At 39.6% G+C, this 20,015-nt stretch overlaps 1 protein-coding gene across 2 annotated transcripts in view; it reads right to left on the bottom strand.

Annotated features, from left to right (window-relative positions):
- Positions 1-20,015, bottom strand: part of ANKFN1 (ankyrin repeat and fibronectin type III domain containing 1) — a 481,844-nt gene that overhangs the window by 72,116 nt on the left and 389,713 nt on the right. For both annotated transcript variants that reach the window (XM_069602535.1, XM_069602536.1), the window contains 3 exons: positions 12,571-12,668; positions 9,352-9,442; positions 1,665-1,772 (listed from right to left, as the gene is read on the bottom strand). In XM_069602535.1, the coding sequence (XP_069458636.1) occupies positions 1,665-1,772; positions 9,352-9,442; positions 12,571-12,668 (297 nt within the window). The remainder of the gene's footprint in view (positions 1-1,664; positions 1,773-9,351; positions 9,443-12,570; positions 12,669-20,015) is intronic.

Genomic DNA, 20,015 nt, shown 5'->3' with positions numbered 1-20,015 from the left:
GCCTTACTTAAATCTTGCTTGATGCTATGTGTATATTGACATCCCTGTGGGGGGAAAATATGTACATGATAAAAGTTGAATGGCAACCATAGACATGACTGGGCTGTCAAGACAATCATTTTCCGATTATTGGACCGTAACCCAGTAGTATTGGAGAGAGCATCTAAATCCTCAGATAATATAAAAAACGATCCCTCATTCCATGAGTAGTGTTAGCTTCCCCCCTCTGATCTTTATCAGAAAACACAAAATGGCTTATGAGTTGCAGAGAAAAAGCTATCCAATTGCTTTCTCATTGTTGCATGCCACGCAGGAGCCAAAGGACCGGGAAATGATGGAAAGGCAGAAGAGAATGGAGCTAGGTAACACCTGGCTTGGTTAAATGGGCCCTGGATAGCTGAGAACTGAGGGTATTTTGGCCAGTGTGGAATGCTGAAGGCTCTTGTCTGGCTAAAGTTTTCCTAGAGATCCAAGAATGAAATTCCCCTTGGGCTTCCTTCTCAAGCTTCCTCCATGCATATTCACATTTCCTAATGAACCAGCCACTCATTAGAACATGATTTTCTTGCAGACACTTGCCCTCAGTTCTAGGTGTTGCTGGCATTTCTTAACAGCTCTGTTGTCATACCTATATAGCAACTGAGAACAAATTTTGCTAGTGCTTAATATGATTTCCTTATACCCAGTCAAAACCCGTTTAGCATTTCTTAGTTCCAACCATAGGGTTCTAACCTAGCTGGTCCAGCAGTGCCCTCTTCTAGAGAGTACAATGCAGTCAGAGATCTGATGGGTGAAGGAGTGTGGAAAGTGAAAACTTTGTGGAACTTTTAATTCTCCAAATAACACTAAGTGCCTGCTCCACAAATCATTACACAGATCAGAAACCAGACCCTGTCCCATTTGAACAGCCCAAGTAGAAAATAATCTTTTTAAAGCTTCTCAGAGATTTTCTGGGAATAGTCAGCTACATCTAGAGAAGGCATGCCCTACTTTCTCATAAGCAGTAGTACAGGGAAAGATTAAAATTCAGGGTGAGAGTAAAAGCCAGTGCCCAGTCCTGATGTAAGACTGGGACACAGAAATGAGGTGTAACAAGAAGACTGGCTTGGAGACAGAAAACCTAGGCTGGTGTCCTGATTCTGTTTCTTCCTGGCATTTTGACCTTGGTCAAGTCACATAGCCTCAGTGATAATTTCCAAAATGAGGGTGAAAAGAGATATTGAATGTGAAATTGCGTGTAAACTTTATTATAAATACACACAAAAGTTTGCTGATGCAATTGGTTGAGCTTCCACAGGATGCTCAGAGAATTTTTGTTGCAGGTGAAAAGTCTGAGGGTGAACATCCCGAAGACCCAGCACACTGAGAGGCTCTGTGAAGGTGCAGTTTAAACAAAACTAGTGGCAGCTGCTACTTTTCCTGTGCTTGTTTGCAAACTGTTCCTATGGAGTGTGGGTGCGCAAGAAAGAGGAAGGGAAGGAAGGGAGAGTCTCTTCTCAAGGGTTAAAGCAAGATAGTGCTGTAAAGTGATTCCAGATGTACAAATATTAATATCTCTCTCTCTCCTTGATGAATGAGAAGGTATGACCCAGTTAGGAAGCTGCTAAAATTACCGGCGCCACCGAGACCTCAGTCGATGGCTCGGAGGAGATTTTTATCCTTACCCCGGCAACTATCATGCTGATGAAGGGCTCGGACCTGCTGCAGCAGATCTTCCAAAACTTCACTCTGTCCCTTGTGTCTGGGCGCTCTGTCATCATAGTCTTTCCAGTCTATTGAACAAAAGAAACAAACAGAGTGAAATTTTCAAGTAGGAGAGGCCTCTTCCCTGCCTTGCCTCAGGAGCTGAGTTTTACTTAGACTACCCTCAGACTCGGTGGATGAGCACCCAGCACTCGCACACGGAGCAGGAACTGCCAAGGGTTTGGAAGCTGCCATTGTTCAGGCCCTGTACAAAACAGTAATTGTGGTTGGTGTCTTGTGTTGGGCCGTTTAAAGGCAAGAGAAAATGGTAATCGAAAGCCCAAAGAAAATAGAGGATTTGGGAGTCCAGTGTCCCCTCCCACAGCTCCTTACCCTCCTTTTCGGCATCCGTGTCCTAATCAGTTCCCCTGTCACCTCTCCATTCAGCACCCCAGGTCGCGACTGCATTTCCACAGAAGGAAAGAGAGGGGGTGGGAATGTGCAGACTAGATGAAATCCACAGTCCCAATGCTTTCATTGTAGGTTTCACACTTTTGGCCAAATTGACATTTCTTTCCAAGGAAAGAGCCCATGTCAGATGCCAAGAAATGGAAATCTACATTTTAGCTCTAATGAATGTCTGCTTTGGTTAGCTGGCACAGCAGCTCTTGCACATACTCTGAGCCACCAACCACCCTGTCTGCTCAGTCTCTAAATATACAGTATTAGCTTACATGGCAAATTTAAATTGCAATACCCACTGAGATTTTTCTCCCCCTTCTATTTTCATTCCATTTGGCTATGATGATATCAAAAGTAATAATCCGTTTGGGACTAATGTCAAGATTATAATTCTGCTGTCTCCAACTCTAGTTTTTTTTTTTTTTTCAGCAGGTCAGTCATTTCAAAGTCCATCCCTTTCCTCCTCTAATCTCTTTCCCCCTGGCTTTTACTTTCTGGATCTTTCAAAAGCAACAACTTAAAGTGCTTCTTAGTTTAAATGCTTTCTCTAAAATTGGTAGACATTCTTTTCAAGAAAAGCCAGTGAGTTCATGAGTATATCTGAGGCTTACGTTCTAATTGAACAAGTTTCAAGTTCCCTCCACCTAGAGTTATTTTAAAATAGCGAGTCTCTCTTGTTCAGCCTCTTGTTAAGCTGATGCCATGACTGTTGAAAGTGAAGTGAAAGTGAGCGTCGCTCAGCTGTGGCCGACTCTTTGTGACCCTATGGACTATACAGTCCATGGAAATCTCCAGGCCAGAATACTGGAGTGGGTAGCCTCTCCATTCTCCAGTGGATCTTCCCGACCTAGGAATCTAACTGGTGTCTCCTGGATTGCATGTGGATTCTTTACCAGCTGAGCTATGAAGGAAGGCACCCATGTCAGTTACGTTAGGTAAAAGCATTCCAGATTGGTCTATCCTAGGCCAAGCAATTCAGCATAGTCAGAAAGGACTCAGGTTATGGAGTCAGATAAGTCTGGTTTTAAGCCCTGACACTTCTGATTCCTAGTTTGGTATCTGTAAGCTGACAGAGACTTGACTCAGTAGTATGAAGAAGGGGTATAGTATCTATCTGGCAGGATTTTTGTGAGGATTAAATGAGAGGTGTATTATATTAGATATTCAGCACGGTGTTACATGGCAAGCCTTATGTAAATAATAACTTGAAAAAAAGGGACCTCATTGATGGAAAGTGAACTTCCTGAATGGTGTATATGGAAACATTACATACATTTCAAACACATTAGCAGATAATTCCCTTTGAAGTGGAAGGCCTCGGAGATTTTCTAATCCCTCTTCCTTCCCATCTACCCACCATGTAGCCATCTTCCTTTTTCACCTCTCAGAAAATAAAGGCCCAGAGATAGCCATTCCAATTCTAAATCATTCAGCTTGTTGGTGGCGTAGCCAGGACCATAACATAGTCCGTGACCCTCCGTATAGCGCTCATTTCCTTATACCGTGGTGATGTTTTTGTTTTTGTTTTCTGTTGAGAAGGAGGGTGAGAGTTTGTTTGGAGTCTGTGTGCTGTGGCTTAGCTGTGGTCGACTCGAGACAGGGAGTTGGCATAGGTGCTTTCTGTGGACGCTGTGTCTTGTTGGCAGAAACCATGACTTAATTTCTCTCTGCCTCAGGGCTCTTCTCTGTAAAGTGAGCTTTTGAATCTCTTTTTTTAGGTTATTTGTGGTTTCAGAGGAATAATGTAAGTAAAGCACTCTCCTGGGCACGTTGGAGATGCTCATTAAATGTTGGTAAAGCATTGTGACTTGAAATATGATGGTGTTCATGTAGAATGGGCTAGGAAAGAGCTTTTACTGGGAAATTCAGAGATATCCGAGGAAACAAATTCCAAGTGGCCCTTGGACTATCTATAGTGTCCCTGGTATCTGGACACAGTGAGAATAAACGATGCTCTCGTGAATTCCCAGAGGCCGTTATGTGTTTGTTCTCTTAGGTGAATATATCTGAAGTACTCAGATAAGATGAGCAAAGCTGTTTGCTTGAGTGAGACTCCTGGGTGGCTGAATTACTACATGACTCTGAACGTACTCATACATTCTAATGAGTGTTAATACTGCCATCAATGCAGGGGGAGATGAATGAGACCTGGCTCTTTCAGCTGAGCCCTATTACATCAGAGGCGAGCTTGAACTGATGACTTTATGATACATTAGAAAATTGCTAATGCTAAATTGCAGCCTTAGTGAGCACTGGACATGATGCCAAGGTTTTTGGAAAGAATGAGTTTTTCTCATAGATGTTTGGAAGGTTCTGATGACTACATAAAATAGGAGACTTTAGGGATGAGGAACAAAACTGAAAATATATTAAGAAATCAGGAACCTGACAGGAATAAACTTAGCGTGGTAGGAAAAGAGCAGATTGTGCCACATAATACTGTTCACTGTTCTGGTAACGAGAACACTCCAGTTGCAACACAACGCAGAGCTTACATTCGCTGGCGATATCAGGGCTCTCCTGATCGTAACTCAGACAAGTCTGTCTGGGTCCTGTTCTCTTGGTACGTACCATGCCGTTTAACATCAGTCTATAAAAACACATTAAGGCCTTTTGTAAAAATATTTTAAAAAGCTTTATAGCTTACTGGAACATATTACCAAATTTCCAATTACTCTGTCATGTTAGAATACATTGTCCTCTAGTAAATATCTGAATGCTGATATATGTTACATCACAATGTCATACTCTGTTTATAAATAGAACCAGAGTGTTTTTATATTGTTCTTTCCAAGTGACATGGCAAGTCTGCAGCGACTATAATGACATGTTTCGATTTTAGTTCTTCGCCAGATACCCCTACTAATCAATGCGCTGTTTTAGAAAGCGTTGCCATTCGCTATGTTAATTACCAAGTAATAAGTAACTCTTCTCAGCCCTGGACAACTGTTCTTTTCATTCTGGAGAGAGCTCTTCAAATGGACTGTGAGGGAGAGTATCTGAATAGAATTTGAGGTTTACAGAACCAGGATCCATCTGATGTTTATAAGTAAACACATAATATAAATCAGAACTGGTGTGGGGTATGCATTTGGAGTGGGTTTCCCCCTGCCCCACCTTCAGGCGTATTGTTTTTCCCTACTTTTTTTTTTTTTTTTTGCTTTTCTATTCCTGCTATCCTTCCATCTTGAAAAATACATATCCTTCCTCTCTGTCCCACCCTGGAATGAGATTTGTTCCTTAAGTATCTTAGTATACTAGATGGTATAGTAGTGTTTTATCTTAATCTTGCAATATTCCCCCACGTGTTTCTGGCAAGACTTCAGTAAGAAAGATGCCCAGGTAAGACTGGAATAGTTAAATCATCAAACGCTAGGGGACTCAGGAGTCTTAGAGATCTTTTGTATTTGTGGTCCAAGGCTCTGTATGGCCCGATTTAGCTATCTGAATCCACAAGAGGCAAGAATACACAGAAGAACTCTACAAAAAAGTCCTTAATGACTCAAATAACCGTGATGGTGTGGTCACTCACCTAGAGCCAGACATCCTGGAGTGTGAAGCGGGCCTTAAGAAGCATTACTATGAGCAAAGCTAGTGGAGGTGATGGGGATTTCCAGCTGAGCGATTTAAAATCCTAAAGGATGCTGCTGTGAAAGTCCTGTGCTCAATGTGCCAGCAAATTTGGAAAACTCAGCCATGGCCACAGGACTGGAAAAGGTCAGTTTTCATTCCAATCCCAAAGAAGGACAATGTCAAAGAATGTTCAAACTGGTGCACAATTGTACTGACCTCACATGGTAGCAAGATAATTCTCAAAATCCTTCAAGCTAGGCTTCAACAGTACGTGAATTGAAAACTTGCAGATGTACAAACTGGGTTTAGAAATGGCAGAGGAACCAGAGATCAAATTGCCAACATCTATTGGATCATAGAAAAAGCAAGAGAATTCCAGAAAAAACATCTTCTCCTGCTTCATTGACTCTGCTAAAGCCTTTGTGTGGATCCCCAAAACTGTGGAAAATCCTTGAAGAGATGGGAATACCAGACCATCTTACCTGCCTCCTGAGAAACCTGTATGCAGGTCAAGGAGCAACAGTTAGAGCTGGACATGGAACAATGGACTCGTTCAAAATTGGGAAAGGAGTACATCAAGGCTGTATATATTGTCACTCTGCTTATTTAACTTATATGTGGAGTACATCATGCAAAATGCTGGGCTAAATGAATCACAAGCTGGAATCAAGATTGCTAGAAGAAATACCAATAACCTCAGAAATATCAATAACCAGAAGAAATATCAATAACCTCAGAAATATCGATAATCACCCAATGGCTGAAAATGAAGAGGAACCAAAAAGCTTCTTGATGAAAGTGAAAGAAGAGAGTGAGAAAGCTAGATTAAAACTCAACATTCAAAAAACTAGGATCATGGCATCCGGTCCAATCACTTCTTGCAAATAGATGGGAAAAAATGGAAATAGTGACAGACTTTATTTTCTTGGACTCCAAAATCACTGCAGACATTGACTGCAGCCATGAAATTAAAAAATGGTTGCTCCTTGGAAGAAAAGCTATAACAAACCTAGATAGCATATTGAAAAGCAGAGACATCATTTTGCTGAAAAAGGTCTATATAGTCAAAGCTATGGTTTTTCAATAGTCATACGTGGATGTGAGAGCTGAACAATGAAGAAGGCTAAGTGCTGAAGAACTGATGCTTTCTAACTGAGGTGTAGGAGAAGACTTCTGAGAGTCCCTTGGCCAAAAAGGAGATCAAACCAGTGAATCCTAAAGAAAATCAACCCTGAATATTCATTGGAAGGACTGATGCTGAAGCTGAAGCTCCAATAATTTCGTCACCTGATGTGAACAGCCAACTCACTGGAAAAGACCCTACTGCTGGGAAAGGTTGAAGGCAGGAGGACAAGGGGCGACAAGGATGAGATGGTTGGATGGCATCTTTGACTCAATGGATATGAATTTGATCAAACTCCAGGAGACATTGAAGGACAGGGAAGCCTGGCGTGCTACAGTCTATGGGGTCGTAAAGAGTTAGACATGACTGAGTGCCTGAACAACAACAGCAGTAGTTGGTATTGGCTGGTTGGCTTTTAGTCTGATAGCAGGGAGCTAGTTACTGCATAGAGTCTTGACTAGTTCAGACTTAATCCTGGCTCAGCCATGTACCAAAGTTGTGTATTGGCTGGTTGGCTTTTAGTCTGATAGCAGGGAGCTAGTTACTGCATAGAGTCTTGACTAGTTCAGACTTAATCCTGGCTCAGCCATGTACCAAAGTTGTGTATTGGCTGGTTGGCTTTTAGTCTGATAGCAGGGAGCTAGTTACTGCATAGAGTCTTGACTAGTTCAGACTTAATCCTGGCTCAGCCATGTACCAAAGTTGTGTATTGGCTGGTTGGCTTTTAGTCTGATAGCAGGGAGCTAGTTACTGCATAGAGTCTTGACTAGTTCAGACTTAATCCTGGCTCAGCCATGTACCGAAGTCATGATCCTGGGCAAGGCAACATCTTCTCTCAATCCTAATTTCCTCATTAGTGGAGGAGGAGTACAGCATGGTGGTTAAGAGCAAGGGACACAGGGTTTAGACTTGACTTCAGTGCTTGCTAATTTTGTGTTGTTGGGCTATGTGTGTGTGTGTTATGTACATCAACATGAATAGTTCCGTCATCAGTAAACTAATAAAAATCACCTCAATAGGTTTGTTATGAAGACGGACTTAGTCTGTATAAAATTCTTAGATCAACATGCAGCATATAAGCAGCTTTAGAAATGTCAGCTCTGGTGTTGATAGTGATGCAGAGGATGATGGTGAGGTTTGTCCACAAGATGGGAACAGCAACTGCTGTTAGGGTTAAGCGACATCCCGACTGTGACGGCTCATAAGATACCACCTGGTTCATAGTTTCTCCCAGGTAAGCATTATTAGAATACTTGAAAAATGCATAAACGTATAACAAGGAAACCAAAGAGCCCATGATCTTATAGCCTAAATATCTACTGTTAAATTTTAATAATTATATGCAGACACACCTACATAACTGTGGTCAGACTCACAGTTTAAATGACAAAAAATTGTGAAATTTGTTTATATAAAACTTACACTATAAGAATGTCTTCTATACAACGTTGGTTTTTAAAAAACACCATTTTTAATGGTTGCATTTTGCTCTCTAGTGTGGGTCCTTATACATCATGTTTCATTTAACCATGAAGTCGATATTGGATATTTGTTCTCCCCATCACACATGATATTTCACTGTATCACTATATTGCTGCAGTGCCCATGTTTGTTTATGATTGTGTGTCTGCATCTGTTTCTTTAGGTTATATTCTTAGATGTATAATTATGGGATAGAAAGAAATGAATGTTCTTACAGCGGTTGATATAATATAAACATTGTTTTCCACAAAGGATGGAGCTGTTTGCACTTTCGCAAGAACATGTGATACCATTCTAAATGATCACATTAGTGAAGATTTTTTTAAAATTAAAATATAATTCAGAGCAATAGACTTATTATATAGAAAAATCTATCATATTGTGGTATGTCTGGAGATATTTCTTCTTATTAAATTTTCTGGTTAATAGAGAATTACCAAATATACCACACATAAATTATTAATTTTAAACTAAGGGCCTTTGCTGGGTTTTTCTGCCACCATTACAAATATTACAGATTTTGTTTGTGGCAGAGTGTGACAGAGTGCCTGTTAATAAGAAAACTTTGCTTCTGATGGAATGTAAATAAGATTTGCTAGATTTTTGGTGAGGGAGGGGAGGTGAGAGCTAAAGTGGGTTGCATGTACTCGGGGCCAGCCAGTCCTAGTATGACATTTCAGTACATCCTCACAAAAGCCCTGTGAAGGGCATGATTCGACCCATTCTACAGATGTTGAATTGTGACCCAGAGAGTTTAAGTAAATTTTTAAGGCCATGCAGCTAATAAAATGTATAATGGGTATCAAATTCAGTCTTGCTGCTTCCAAATTCCCCCTTCTTTCATTCCACTGAGTTGCCTCCCAGAGAAACATTTCTGCAGAGGAATCATTCATTATGTGGCCAGATGCTACTCTGAGGAGGTCTTGTTAGTCCGAAGCAGTGGGGAGCGGGAATGGCAGGGGCATCCCGAGGATGGATTTGGAGTCGGAGCCTGGCCAGGCTTGAGAGAATTCACAGCCACCACCTACTAGAAGGAGAAGCACATGCTGGCGTCGTGGTCTGAGCAGGTCCCCATCCTTTCATGTTATAAGCCGACACTTGAACAAAATACTGTTGGCCCTGCAAAGTATTGAAACAGAGAGAATGAAGCATTGGGAGCTTTATTTAGTCAGTTTTGCTGTGTCTGATGAACTCATTCATCCCATGACCCACACTTTAACTTTCTAGCTTTTCTTGACTGCTATGTTTTACATGATAATAAATGTGTTTGGGGTGCCCTCTTAATTTCTTTGTGCTTTCTTTTTTCCAAAATTGGAATATCATAGTTGCTTCTCCTGACCTCGCCCCAAATGTTATACACCAGTTTTTAGGTCATAGTCCTGTATGGTTTACCAAAACCTGCAATTTCTCACCCTTTATCTGTTTTTCCTTTTTTTTCTCCTCCCTAGTGGCATATGCTATCACCTTTTTCTAACTGATCGTCTTGCTTTATAAAATTGGCAAGTTGTAATGAACACATTTTCAGATTAATAATTGCAGGTCTGCTCCATTCTTTCAGTGGTTGCATAGTACTCCACTTTGTTTAAACACATTTATTTATTTAACCAATCCCTTGTCGGTGGGCAGATTGTTTCCACATTTTATGATACAATAAATAATACTGTAATAAATATTCTTTACTCAATTATTTTTTTAAAAATTAAATCTTTGATGTTACTTCCTTTTAAAAACCATTGTTAAAACAATAGTTTATATCTTTAATATCTTAAGATATCAAGAATTAAGGAGTTTTGGCTGTATGGAGGTTCCTCAAAAAAAAAAACAAACAAACAACAATTTCCATATGATCCAGCAATTCCATATCCAGATATTTATCCAAAGAAAGCAAAACACTGATTTCAAAAGATATATTCATCTGAATGTTCATAGCAGCATTATTTACAATAACCAAGGTATGGAAGCAATCTGTGTCCATCGAACGGATAAAGAAGCTGTGATACACACACACACACACACACTCACACACACTCACACACACAAAGGACTCAGCCGTAAGAGTGAAGTTTTGCCATTTGCAACAACATGGATGGGCCCAGAGGATATTATGCTTAGTGAAATAAACCAGAAAAATAAATACTGTATGATATCACTTATATGTAGAGTCTAAAATATAAAACAAACTATTAAATATAGCAAAAAGGAAACAGACTCACAGATATAGAGAACAATCAGTGGTTACCAGTAGGGAGAGAGAAGTAGGGAGGAGAGAGAAAGGAGAAGAGAATTAAGAGGTACAGACCGCTAGGTGAAAAATAAAGAAGATACAGCAAGCACGTAATGCACAACACAGGGAATATAGCCAATATTTTATAACTTTAAATGACGTATAATCTATAAAAACATTGGGTCACGACATTCCACACCTGAAACTAATATAACATTGTAAATAAACTGGACTTCTATGTATTTATTTATTTTTGGCCGTGCCCCCTGGCGTGTGGGATCTTAGTTCCCCGGTCAGGATCCAACCTGTTCCCTGGGCAGGTGCAGGGGCAGCGTGGAGTCTTAACCACTGGACCACCAGGGAGGTCTCATATGCTTCAATTTTTAAGAGAGAATTAAGTTGTTTTTTGTTTGAGTATAGCATTTTAAAATGTTTCGTATAGTTTTATGTTTTTGCTTTGAGGAATACGTTTTTCCCCCCAAAAGGGTATTTCGAAGTCAGCACTTGTTAAAGCATTGCTTATAAAATCTGTAAAATAGTGTTTGAAGTTAAAAAAAAATAGAAATCTTTGTAGAGCCTTTGCTAGGGAGTTAATAATAGTGGCCTTACCTATTATAAACTTAATTTTTATAACATTAGAAATGGGTTTCTATGTACCTCAAGGTTATGGAGATTCTGTAGAAGTGTAAATCTGCTTCTAGGCTTTTATGTGATTAGGATAGTGTCTGCATTATTCTCATTGGACGGCCAAGTGGAAAAACTTAATCCCTATAAAAATTAGTTCAAATATTAGAGAATTCTCTGTGGAGAGTTTTCCATTTTTATCACCATATCACTTTTTCTTTTAAGCAGTGGAAATTCCCTTGGGTTCTCTCTGGCCCTCTTCCACCATGTGAGCTATAGTGTTGGGAATCAGATGCTGATAGCATCTCTGGGGGCCACCCACTCAGGGATTTGTTTGTCCTGCTAATCCATAGTTTTGGCCCTGGTGTGGATGTGTAAGTAAGATGAAAAGTTAAGATTCTGTGATGATGACCCAACCACCAAGAATTCTATTAGAATAAGCTGGTTCAAACTTGATGAAGTGCAACCTAACACAGCTTTTTAACTCTGGGCTTCAGGATCATGCTTTACAGACAACTGTTTTAATTGATTAGTCTTTTAGAAAAATAAGAAAATTCTCCCTCTGCCTCTCACATTTGAAGGTCCTAAGATATTAATTATTTGAGTTGGATAAGCAATAATACAGGTTTAAGTTTACCTAAAACCTTTTTTAATTAAAACAAAATTGATGGTCCAGTTTAGCTGCATTAATTGTTTGAGGAAATATAGGGTTTGTTCCAGTCTGAAGTGAGTTGTTAGGTGTTTTTATATACTGCATTTCATATGCTCGTATAGTTTGTAGTTCTATAAATAATTAACATTTAGATCGGTTAAACAAATAAGCACAGTTTGTTTCAGGTTTTCATTCACAGTTTAAATTGGTTCAGGTTACTGAGAACCGTAGTGCCACCAAATATAGTTTCTTTTTTGTGAAAGCAGATTTAGACACCCTTTTTTTTTTTTTGTAATCAGGGGAAAAGGATTTCTCTCAGGAAATTGTGTGACTCCAGTTGATGACTGATCTCAACCAAAGCTGTCGGGGTGAGGGTTAGATGAGGCTGTTATTTTTACCATCAGACAGGGAGTCAAAATTGGATCTCTGAGAGCCTTTGATCCCTCCCCCCAGCCCCAAGATTAAACTGTGATCCAGAAAGCAGCAGCTTTCAAGGCTTGCATGAGGCCAGTCTTTTTCTGATCTCTGTAGAACATGGCAGCTTACAAAGTGGTTCATGCTGTCTGCTCTCTCCTTTGTGGGGTTCAGATTATGGATACCAGACATATCATGCTTAATGAGTGGCAGTTGTTGCCAGAGGAATGGGCGTTGGCTGTTGCTTCCAAAGTAGGCATTTGCTACGAGTATCCCAGCACAGACATCAGGGGCAGGGGAGCAGGGAGTGTGATGGGAGGACTTGGCGTTTACCGTTTTCAGTCCTGTGATTGTGTATTTCAGGCTCTGCAGGTTTTCCATGATGATTTCTCCAGCCAGAGGACAAAAGTCTTTAGACATGCTCCATTCCACTGGATGGAAAGGGGAGGGTGGGGGGAAAGCAAAGGAGAGAGAAAAATAGAGAAAGAAAAAAGGAAGAATAGTCATCTATCAAGAATCTCTCTCGAAAACAGTGAAGTTTATCATCTTTCCCCTATATTGGCAATCTAACAGTTCTCAGGGTAAGGCAGTTTCCACGTCTACCATTATTTTTTAAAACAAAAGCAGGAAAAAAGCACTCACTCCCTCAACAATGATTGTGCATGCTAAGTCGCTTCAGTCGTGTACGACTCTTTGTGACCCCATGGACTGTAGCTGGCCAGACTCTTCTGTTCATGGGATTCTCCAGGCAAGAATACTGGAGTGGGTTGCCATGCCCTTCTCCAGGGGATCTTCCTGACCCAGGGATCGAACCTGCATCTCTTAAGTCTCCTGCAGTGGCAGGCAGGTTCTCTACCCCAGCGCCACTGGTATGTATTTATGTGTACAGACACACACATGCTAAGACATATTATATATGTTTGTTGTATATAGAAGATAAGTTATTTATTACATGTGAGAAGTGAAGGATTCATTAGGATATTACCTTCTATTTGTTCCCCAGGTCTGGTTTCTGGTTCACTATTTTGCTGAGAGTTTTACTTGAAGATCCCAGGGGTATTCTTCTCACAAATAAAGAAGCCTCCTTTCATGCCCTCCTGCATAATTTGACTCCTCACTCTAGAATAATTCTTTTTTTTTAGTGTCCTATGCTCTACTCCTCTGGCTTTGCTTCTCCTCCATGATAGTGTCTTCCAGGCTTTTTCATTGGCTTCTTTTCAGCTGGAGAATTTGGGATTTGTGGCTGACCTCTTCACTGCTCCCCACACACCTGACATCTCCAAAGCGGGTGTTCATTCACAGTGAAATCTAACACTCAAATTGTGGCACCCCATTTTACTGTGAGACATGCTCTTTCATAACATTTTCCGCTGGTTGGAAAAACCCATGGTCAGGAGAGAGATTGTACATCATCAGTAAAAAGGGTCTTAAGTGACCGTTTACACATGGCAGGATTTGAGGCAATCCTAAATGAAGCGTGAGCTTAAGTCACATGGAAGACAAGGCCTGCATATTTCTAAACCTCATGATGACAAGCTATAAACCTTAAGATTTAAATTATATTCTCTATGACACTTAAATACTTCAAAATTAAGCCAAACCATCTAAATCCTGCTGCTCCCCCAGACTCAGACAATTCCTCTGCTGTGGAAGTACTCCACTAAGTACTTTTTCTTATAGGAATGTTTCTCTTCTCTTTTTCTTAATTCCCACTCATGACTTTGCCACGCATCTAGTCAACCAACCTAAAACTCGGTGCATCCTGGCCTCCTCTTTTTCTCCACTTCCTCACAACTGGTTGATTACTATACCCAGTAAATTCTGTTTTTAAATGCTTCCCATAAATTTCCCTCTCTTCCCTCACTGAAGCTATTCTAGAGTAGACTCTCACAATCATGAGCAATTGATTGTTTTTAAGGCCTACTTAATAAACTCTCTTAATTGACTTTTCTGTTCATATCTGTATCCTTATATACAATCTTCTTATTATAACCTGCATTATAGTTTTAAAATAAAGATCAAATTATTTCGTTTCTATGCCGAAAATCTTTTCTCGGTGTCTAGTTGCTTTCAAAGTGAGATGAAATCTGAACAAGGCATTCAAGGACCTTCACAGTCTAGTCCCAGCCTTATTCTACTATGCTTATGTTCTGCCATTTCCCAAAGCAAAGTCCTTGCTTTGTAAATCTCTGTTGCCTGGCTATTATTCTGTGTGTTTTTACGCTTCTGTCTTGTGTTCATCTTCCAGCTTTGTTTGTCAAAACCCCACGAATCCTTTAAATTCCTCAGGAATAATTAATTAAATACATCTTTTTCTGTGTTCCCAAAGTACTTTATTTGTATGAAAATAAGGTTTAATGCACATAATTATGCTTTATTGTATGTGTCTCTTTTTCTTGTTAGATGTTGGGAAATTTAAGAATAAGAAAAGTGTTCGTCCTTTTTGCCCTCTAGATCCACACGTGGATCTGGGCTCTTGGTGCATAGAAGATGCTTACTAAATATTTCACAAATCAAATACATATATATTTGTTTTATTGTGTGCCTTTGCATATGTACACATGTCCACACACACACACACAATCCAGAATAGACTGGCTTTCCAACATAGAGATATTTTTCTCATGTGAATCTTCTCCTTCTCCAGACTCTTGCCCTTTGAAGCTCTCAGGCACATTATAAAGTCTAATTAGAATCAAATGATTAAGGTTTTATGTTTACTCTCAAATCAAGCCTATACCTTATTATAAATACATATTCTAAAAAATATATATGGATGTATTTTAATATATGTATTTTATATATGTGCGCATATATGTATAATTTTTTTTCCAAATGTTTTATTATGCTTATGAGCTCTTAGTTCTTGTTAAAGCCAAGTTTCCTAAAGTCAAATTAGAGAGAGTTTGTAATCAGAGAATAATGTTGCATATTATTTTAAGCTAAAGAAAAAAGAGCAGTCACTGAGGGAATTATCACAAACAAAATGAAAATCAGTAGCACATGTGCAAGAACATTTATAAAGAACAAAGAATATAGGAAAATTCTAGAAACAAAAATATCTCTGGTTGCCACTGAGACATATATGGTTGACTGACGTGGTGAAGCCCCAAGCCCAAGGCCGAGGATCAAGAGCTTCTGATTTTGGGCTAAGGATTCAGGGTAACATCCAAAAGAAGAACTAAGATTTAGTGGGAATAAGAGCAGATTATTTGAGAAATGATTAATGAAAAGTTTCCCAGAGATGCAGTTTTTAAAGTTTCTGAAGAAACAACAGTTTATTTTTGAATAAGCGCTGTCATGTTCTATTGAAATATGTTCTACAAAGCATATTTCAGATGGAAAAGAGGGCCTGGCTTCTTGAAAAACAGCACACGCACACACAAAACAAACAGAAGCAGGTTTGTAGGGAGGTATGGTCCTCTTTAGGAGTTAATAGAGAAGTTTAAACTTTTAAGTCTAATTTGATTTTATAATGTGTGTAGATTTCAACAGGGGAAGGATTTAGAGAAAGAGAAGACTCATGTGAAAGGAAAAAAGTTCTCCACGTTGGAATGGCCAGTCCATTCTGGGACAACTTAGTTTGTTTCTGGGACAAACCTAGTTTTTTCCCCTCTAGGTACTTCCATGGGTTGGTGGGCTCTTTTGACATACAGAAGGTGATTCTGCTCACTCTTGGAAACAGAGTGAGTAGGAATCACTTTGAGAGTCAATTGGGAGTTCTAAGAGGGCAACTTACTAAGGTCTCTCTGGAAAGTTCTGTGTAGGTAGTTTAAAGACTTAATATTAAAGCCATGAGAAAAATCACTTATACGTCTGCTCTAAATCCCTGAAGGGTTGGAGCTGTGTATATGAACTTTAAGACTATATAAGACTTATAATTTTCAGATAAAGATTAGGGCAACTGTTTCTACTTAGGTCTGGGAAATAAAAGCAGGGTTCAATCATGCAATAGCTCACAGCAGTTGAACATTAGTAAAAAAGGTGCCAGACAAAACCTAGGTGTTAGTATTTCTTAACATTTGGCTCTGGCTCAAACTGTGAATCAGTGTATTTATATCAAATAGCTATGAATATTTTAAATGTGATTAGCTATTTTAACAAATATTTCACTTTTATCTAAGCTTTAGAAATGTCAGCTGGGTGAGAGAATTCTAGCTGAACCATCACCATTTTCCTGAAGACAGTTATGTAAACCACAGACCGAAAGCTTAAGAAGAAAAAGAGTTCCTAACGGTTTGGCCTTGTCATTTGAAGTCTGTAATGTAAGGAGAAATGTCCCAGGGAGAAGGGTAGAAAATGCATGACTGGAAGCGTTAGGATGTGCAAGCAGAGAACTTGGTCAAAATGCAGGTCAATTTCATGCCTCATGGTGTGGCTTGAATGATTAGCAAACCCTGGAGTTGTAGCAGTGTTATAAATGAAGAGGCCATCCAGAGTCGGGGGAGCCTCAGTGAGGCACGCACTACTTACTGTGTGATGCTGCTGCTGCTAAGTCGCTTCAGTCGTGTCCGACTCTGTGCGACCCCATAGACGGCAACCCATCAGGCTCCCCTGTCCCTGGGATTCTCCAGGCAAGAACACTGGAGTGGGTTGCCATTTCCTTCTCCAATGAATGAAAGTAAAAAGTGAAAGTGTGATGCTGAGGACTGTGTGAAAGCTAAGGCATAAAGAGGTAACATTGCAGCAATGTCTAGTTTCTCTTCAACTGATTAAAAAAAAATCTAAAGCTTTCTATTGTCCAGCTTCTTCTTCAAATATCAATGACTCAAAGCCTAGAGAAGTTGCTTTACCCTCTTCACACATCAGGAGGGCAGACTGTAAAAGGTACCCTCTTGCCCAGGCCCTAACCAAGCTTTCCACTTGAGCCTCCCCAGCCACTCTGCTTCGGGCCCATTGCTTATGCTGTTTTCTCTTTTGGTATGCTCACCTTTCCCCAAATCTTCTACCCACTTCATTCAAACCCCTGGTTCCAGGACCCTTCCTTTCCACAGCTTTTCATGGCTTTCCAAGGAATTCTCCATAGCAATTGTAATACATCTGTTACATTGCACTTGCTTTATTATTTTGAATCAAATAGATCTGTCTCCTCTTTAGTCTACGAGCTCTCTGAATCAAGCTGCATTAATACCATTGATACCATGCATCTATCATAGCCCCTAGCACAATATAGGTGGCTCAGGATATATGGGGTGAACTGAATACTTGACTCATGACTTTGGAATGCTTGAAGACTAAGACAGACAGAAATCTGACCCTAGAACTTAAAGAATAAGAAAACAGTGTTAGAATAGAAAAAATTACAGTCGAAAGACAATAGAAGTTGTTTGAGCTGCTTAATAAGTAGTTGAGATGGAGATTAATTCCTGGCTTTCAGATTCCCAGCATCCGAGGCTGTTCACTTGTCTATCTATACTGCCTCTGAGGACCCCAAAAATTAAAGCTTATTTCCTACCCCCTATCAGCACTTCTATGGAACCAAAACAGCATTTTTACTGGCCACACTCACTAGGCGCCTTAGCTAATGAATGGAATTTGGCTAGACTGCCCAGCCCAGCACCAGAGCATTATGAAATCTTCCCTTGATCCATCTAATTGTGCAGTTTCTAACCCTTCAAGCCAAGAGGAAGAGGGAGAGAGGAACATGCCTAGAAACCCGGAGAAAGATCAAATATAGTCATTTCCAGAGATGAGAAGATCTGTCTTGCTAAAGCATGAACCCACTCCACACTGTGAGTTTTAAATTGGGAACTCACGTGAAAACTCTGAATCTGGGAATTCTGCTTAGGTCTGGCAACATACGAGATTGGAGCCGCTTACATTTTTTATTTTAAATTCCCTTGGTAGTTCGAGGAGCAGGGGCATGCATTACTTTCAAACAAGAATCTTTATTGTTTGCATAGCACACAGTCTTCCAGTTAATTAGAAAAACATTTTTTTCCCAAATTAAATTTCCCTAGAAAAACAATGATTTAAATTAAGGGCAAAAGGCTTTTTTTTGGGGGGTGGGGTGGGGGGTGGGGGGACACTAGGAAACCCTTCCTGCACCTATTACTTCTAGCAGACTAAAAGTGCAGTTGGAATTGGAAGGCTATATTCATTTCTTTATTGTCAGATTCTGCCATCCATAAAAATAATATGCCTCTACTTATATAGATTAGGCGCTGTCTTAGTTTTGCCTGCCATATGACGGAGCTACCTATAGATACAGACATGACGAAGAGATTCTAAATGGTCAGGTTTTCGAAAAGAGCATAACACCACAAAAGAATGCAAGTCAGCAACAAAACTCAGCTCCATAGTCTGATCTATTTGCTTCTTTATCTCCTAATGGCTTTCCTCTTATGGCGCTCATCTGAATTTGTACTTTCTCTTGACCGTCTTTGCTTTCTAAATAAAATATAAAATTTTGGGGAGTCTTACTACTACTAAGAGTTCTTTCTCTTTTTCCAAGCATGGCATGAAGTGTTTGTTGGAGGAATACCAGTCTTCCAGAGGCCCAGCTGCCGTCAGTTTAATGTCTTCAGTGAGATTCACAGAGCTTCACCTCTTGTGTTTTTTTCGTGTCTTAGCCAGAGGTGCCTTTAAGCAAAAATTTCTTCAGTAATTTCTGCAGTTTGGGCATGAGAAAGTCTGAATGATTTTTACTACTGGAGTTATTGGAAGTATAAATAAGCCCTCAATCTCAGATCATATAGAAATCACTTTTTTTTTTCTTTTCATTTATAGGATCTCTTTCCTTAGTAGAGTCATCTTCTAGATTTTCCCAAAACATTAAATTAAGAGTTAGGAAGGTCTCAGATTTATCACAAACTACAAAGTGCAAAATCTCCTTATGTCATATCTAAGATTAGGTGATATGATAGGGTGGCTTTTAGAGACAGCACAGAGAGGCAGAAGGAGAAAGTCAGAGCTTGGTTCCAACCACATTTAGATCAGATAATTCCAGTGGGTGCTGGTGTTGACCCATATGACTTGCAAGAGCTGACTGTTAAAATTTCAGGAATTTTTCCAGCTAGAAGTTAAACATAGCCATCATTAAAAATTAAATTGTATGAACTTATAGTTAAATAAATTGTGTTAAAAAGACAGTAAATAATCAAAACTCATGGCTTCCTAATTTACAGCATTTTATTATTAATTATGCTTTTAAGATTATTGATACATATTTTATCAGTATGGTAGAAACAGCATGTAATGATGTACTACTACACTTATCTCCCCAGTCTGTTTACTGACATCACATTGGTAGCTTCAGATTGGATGTGGTGGGAATATGTGCAGCATAGAAGTCAGCAAATGCTATGAAACCAAAGCTTGATTTTTTATTTTGTGGAATGTCTAAACTAAGTATTGGCAAACTATAGCTAAAAGCCAAATCTTTCCAGAGGTCAGGCTTTTACATTTTTAAAGGGCTGTAAATGCACGTGTTCACACACACGCACACACACACACACACACACACACACACAGAATATGGGACAGAGACCATATGTAGTTCACAAAGCCTAATATGTTTACTCTCTGGTCCTTTGTAGAGAAATTTGCTGACCACTAGTCTAAACTTAAGAAAGTGATGGAGAGTTAATAATTCAAATTAAAGTTAAATGTCTCTGTGGCTGTTATATTATGAGCAACACAAAATAATTGAGGAAATATTCTTCCAGTTCTCAGAACTATTAGTTGATTCTCCTCCTGCCCTCAATCTTTCCCAGCATCAAGGTCTTTTCCAGTGAGCCGGTTCTTTGCATCGGTGGCCAAAGTATTGGAGCTTCAGT

Source organism: Ovis canadensis, chromosome 11, assembly GCF_042477335.2.
Source record: "Ovis canadensis isolate MfBH-ARS-UI-01 breed Bighorn chromosome 11, ARS-UI_OviCan_v2, whole genome shotgun sequence".
NCBI classification, from domain to species: domain Eukaryota; kingdom Metazoa; phylum Chordata; class Mammalia; order Artiodactyla; family Bovidae; genus Ovis; species Ovis canadensis.
Note: the sequence above shows the minus strand (reverse complement) of the source record. Positions and strands in the feature narration are given on the sequence as shown.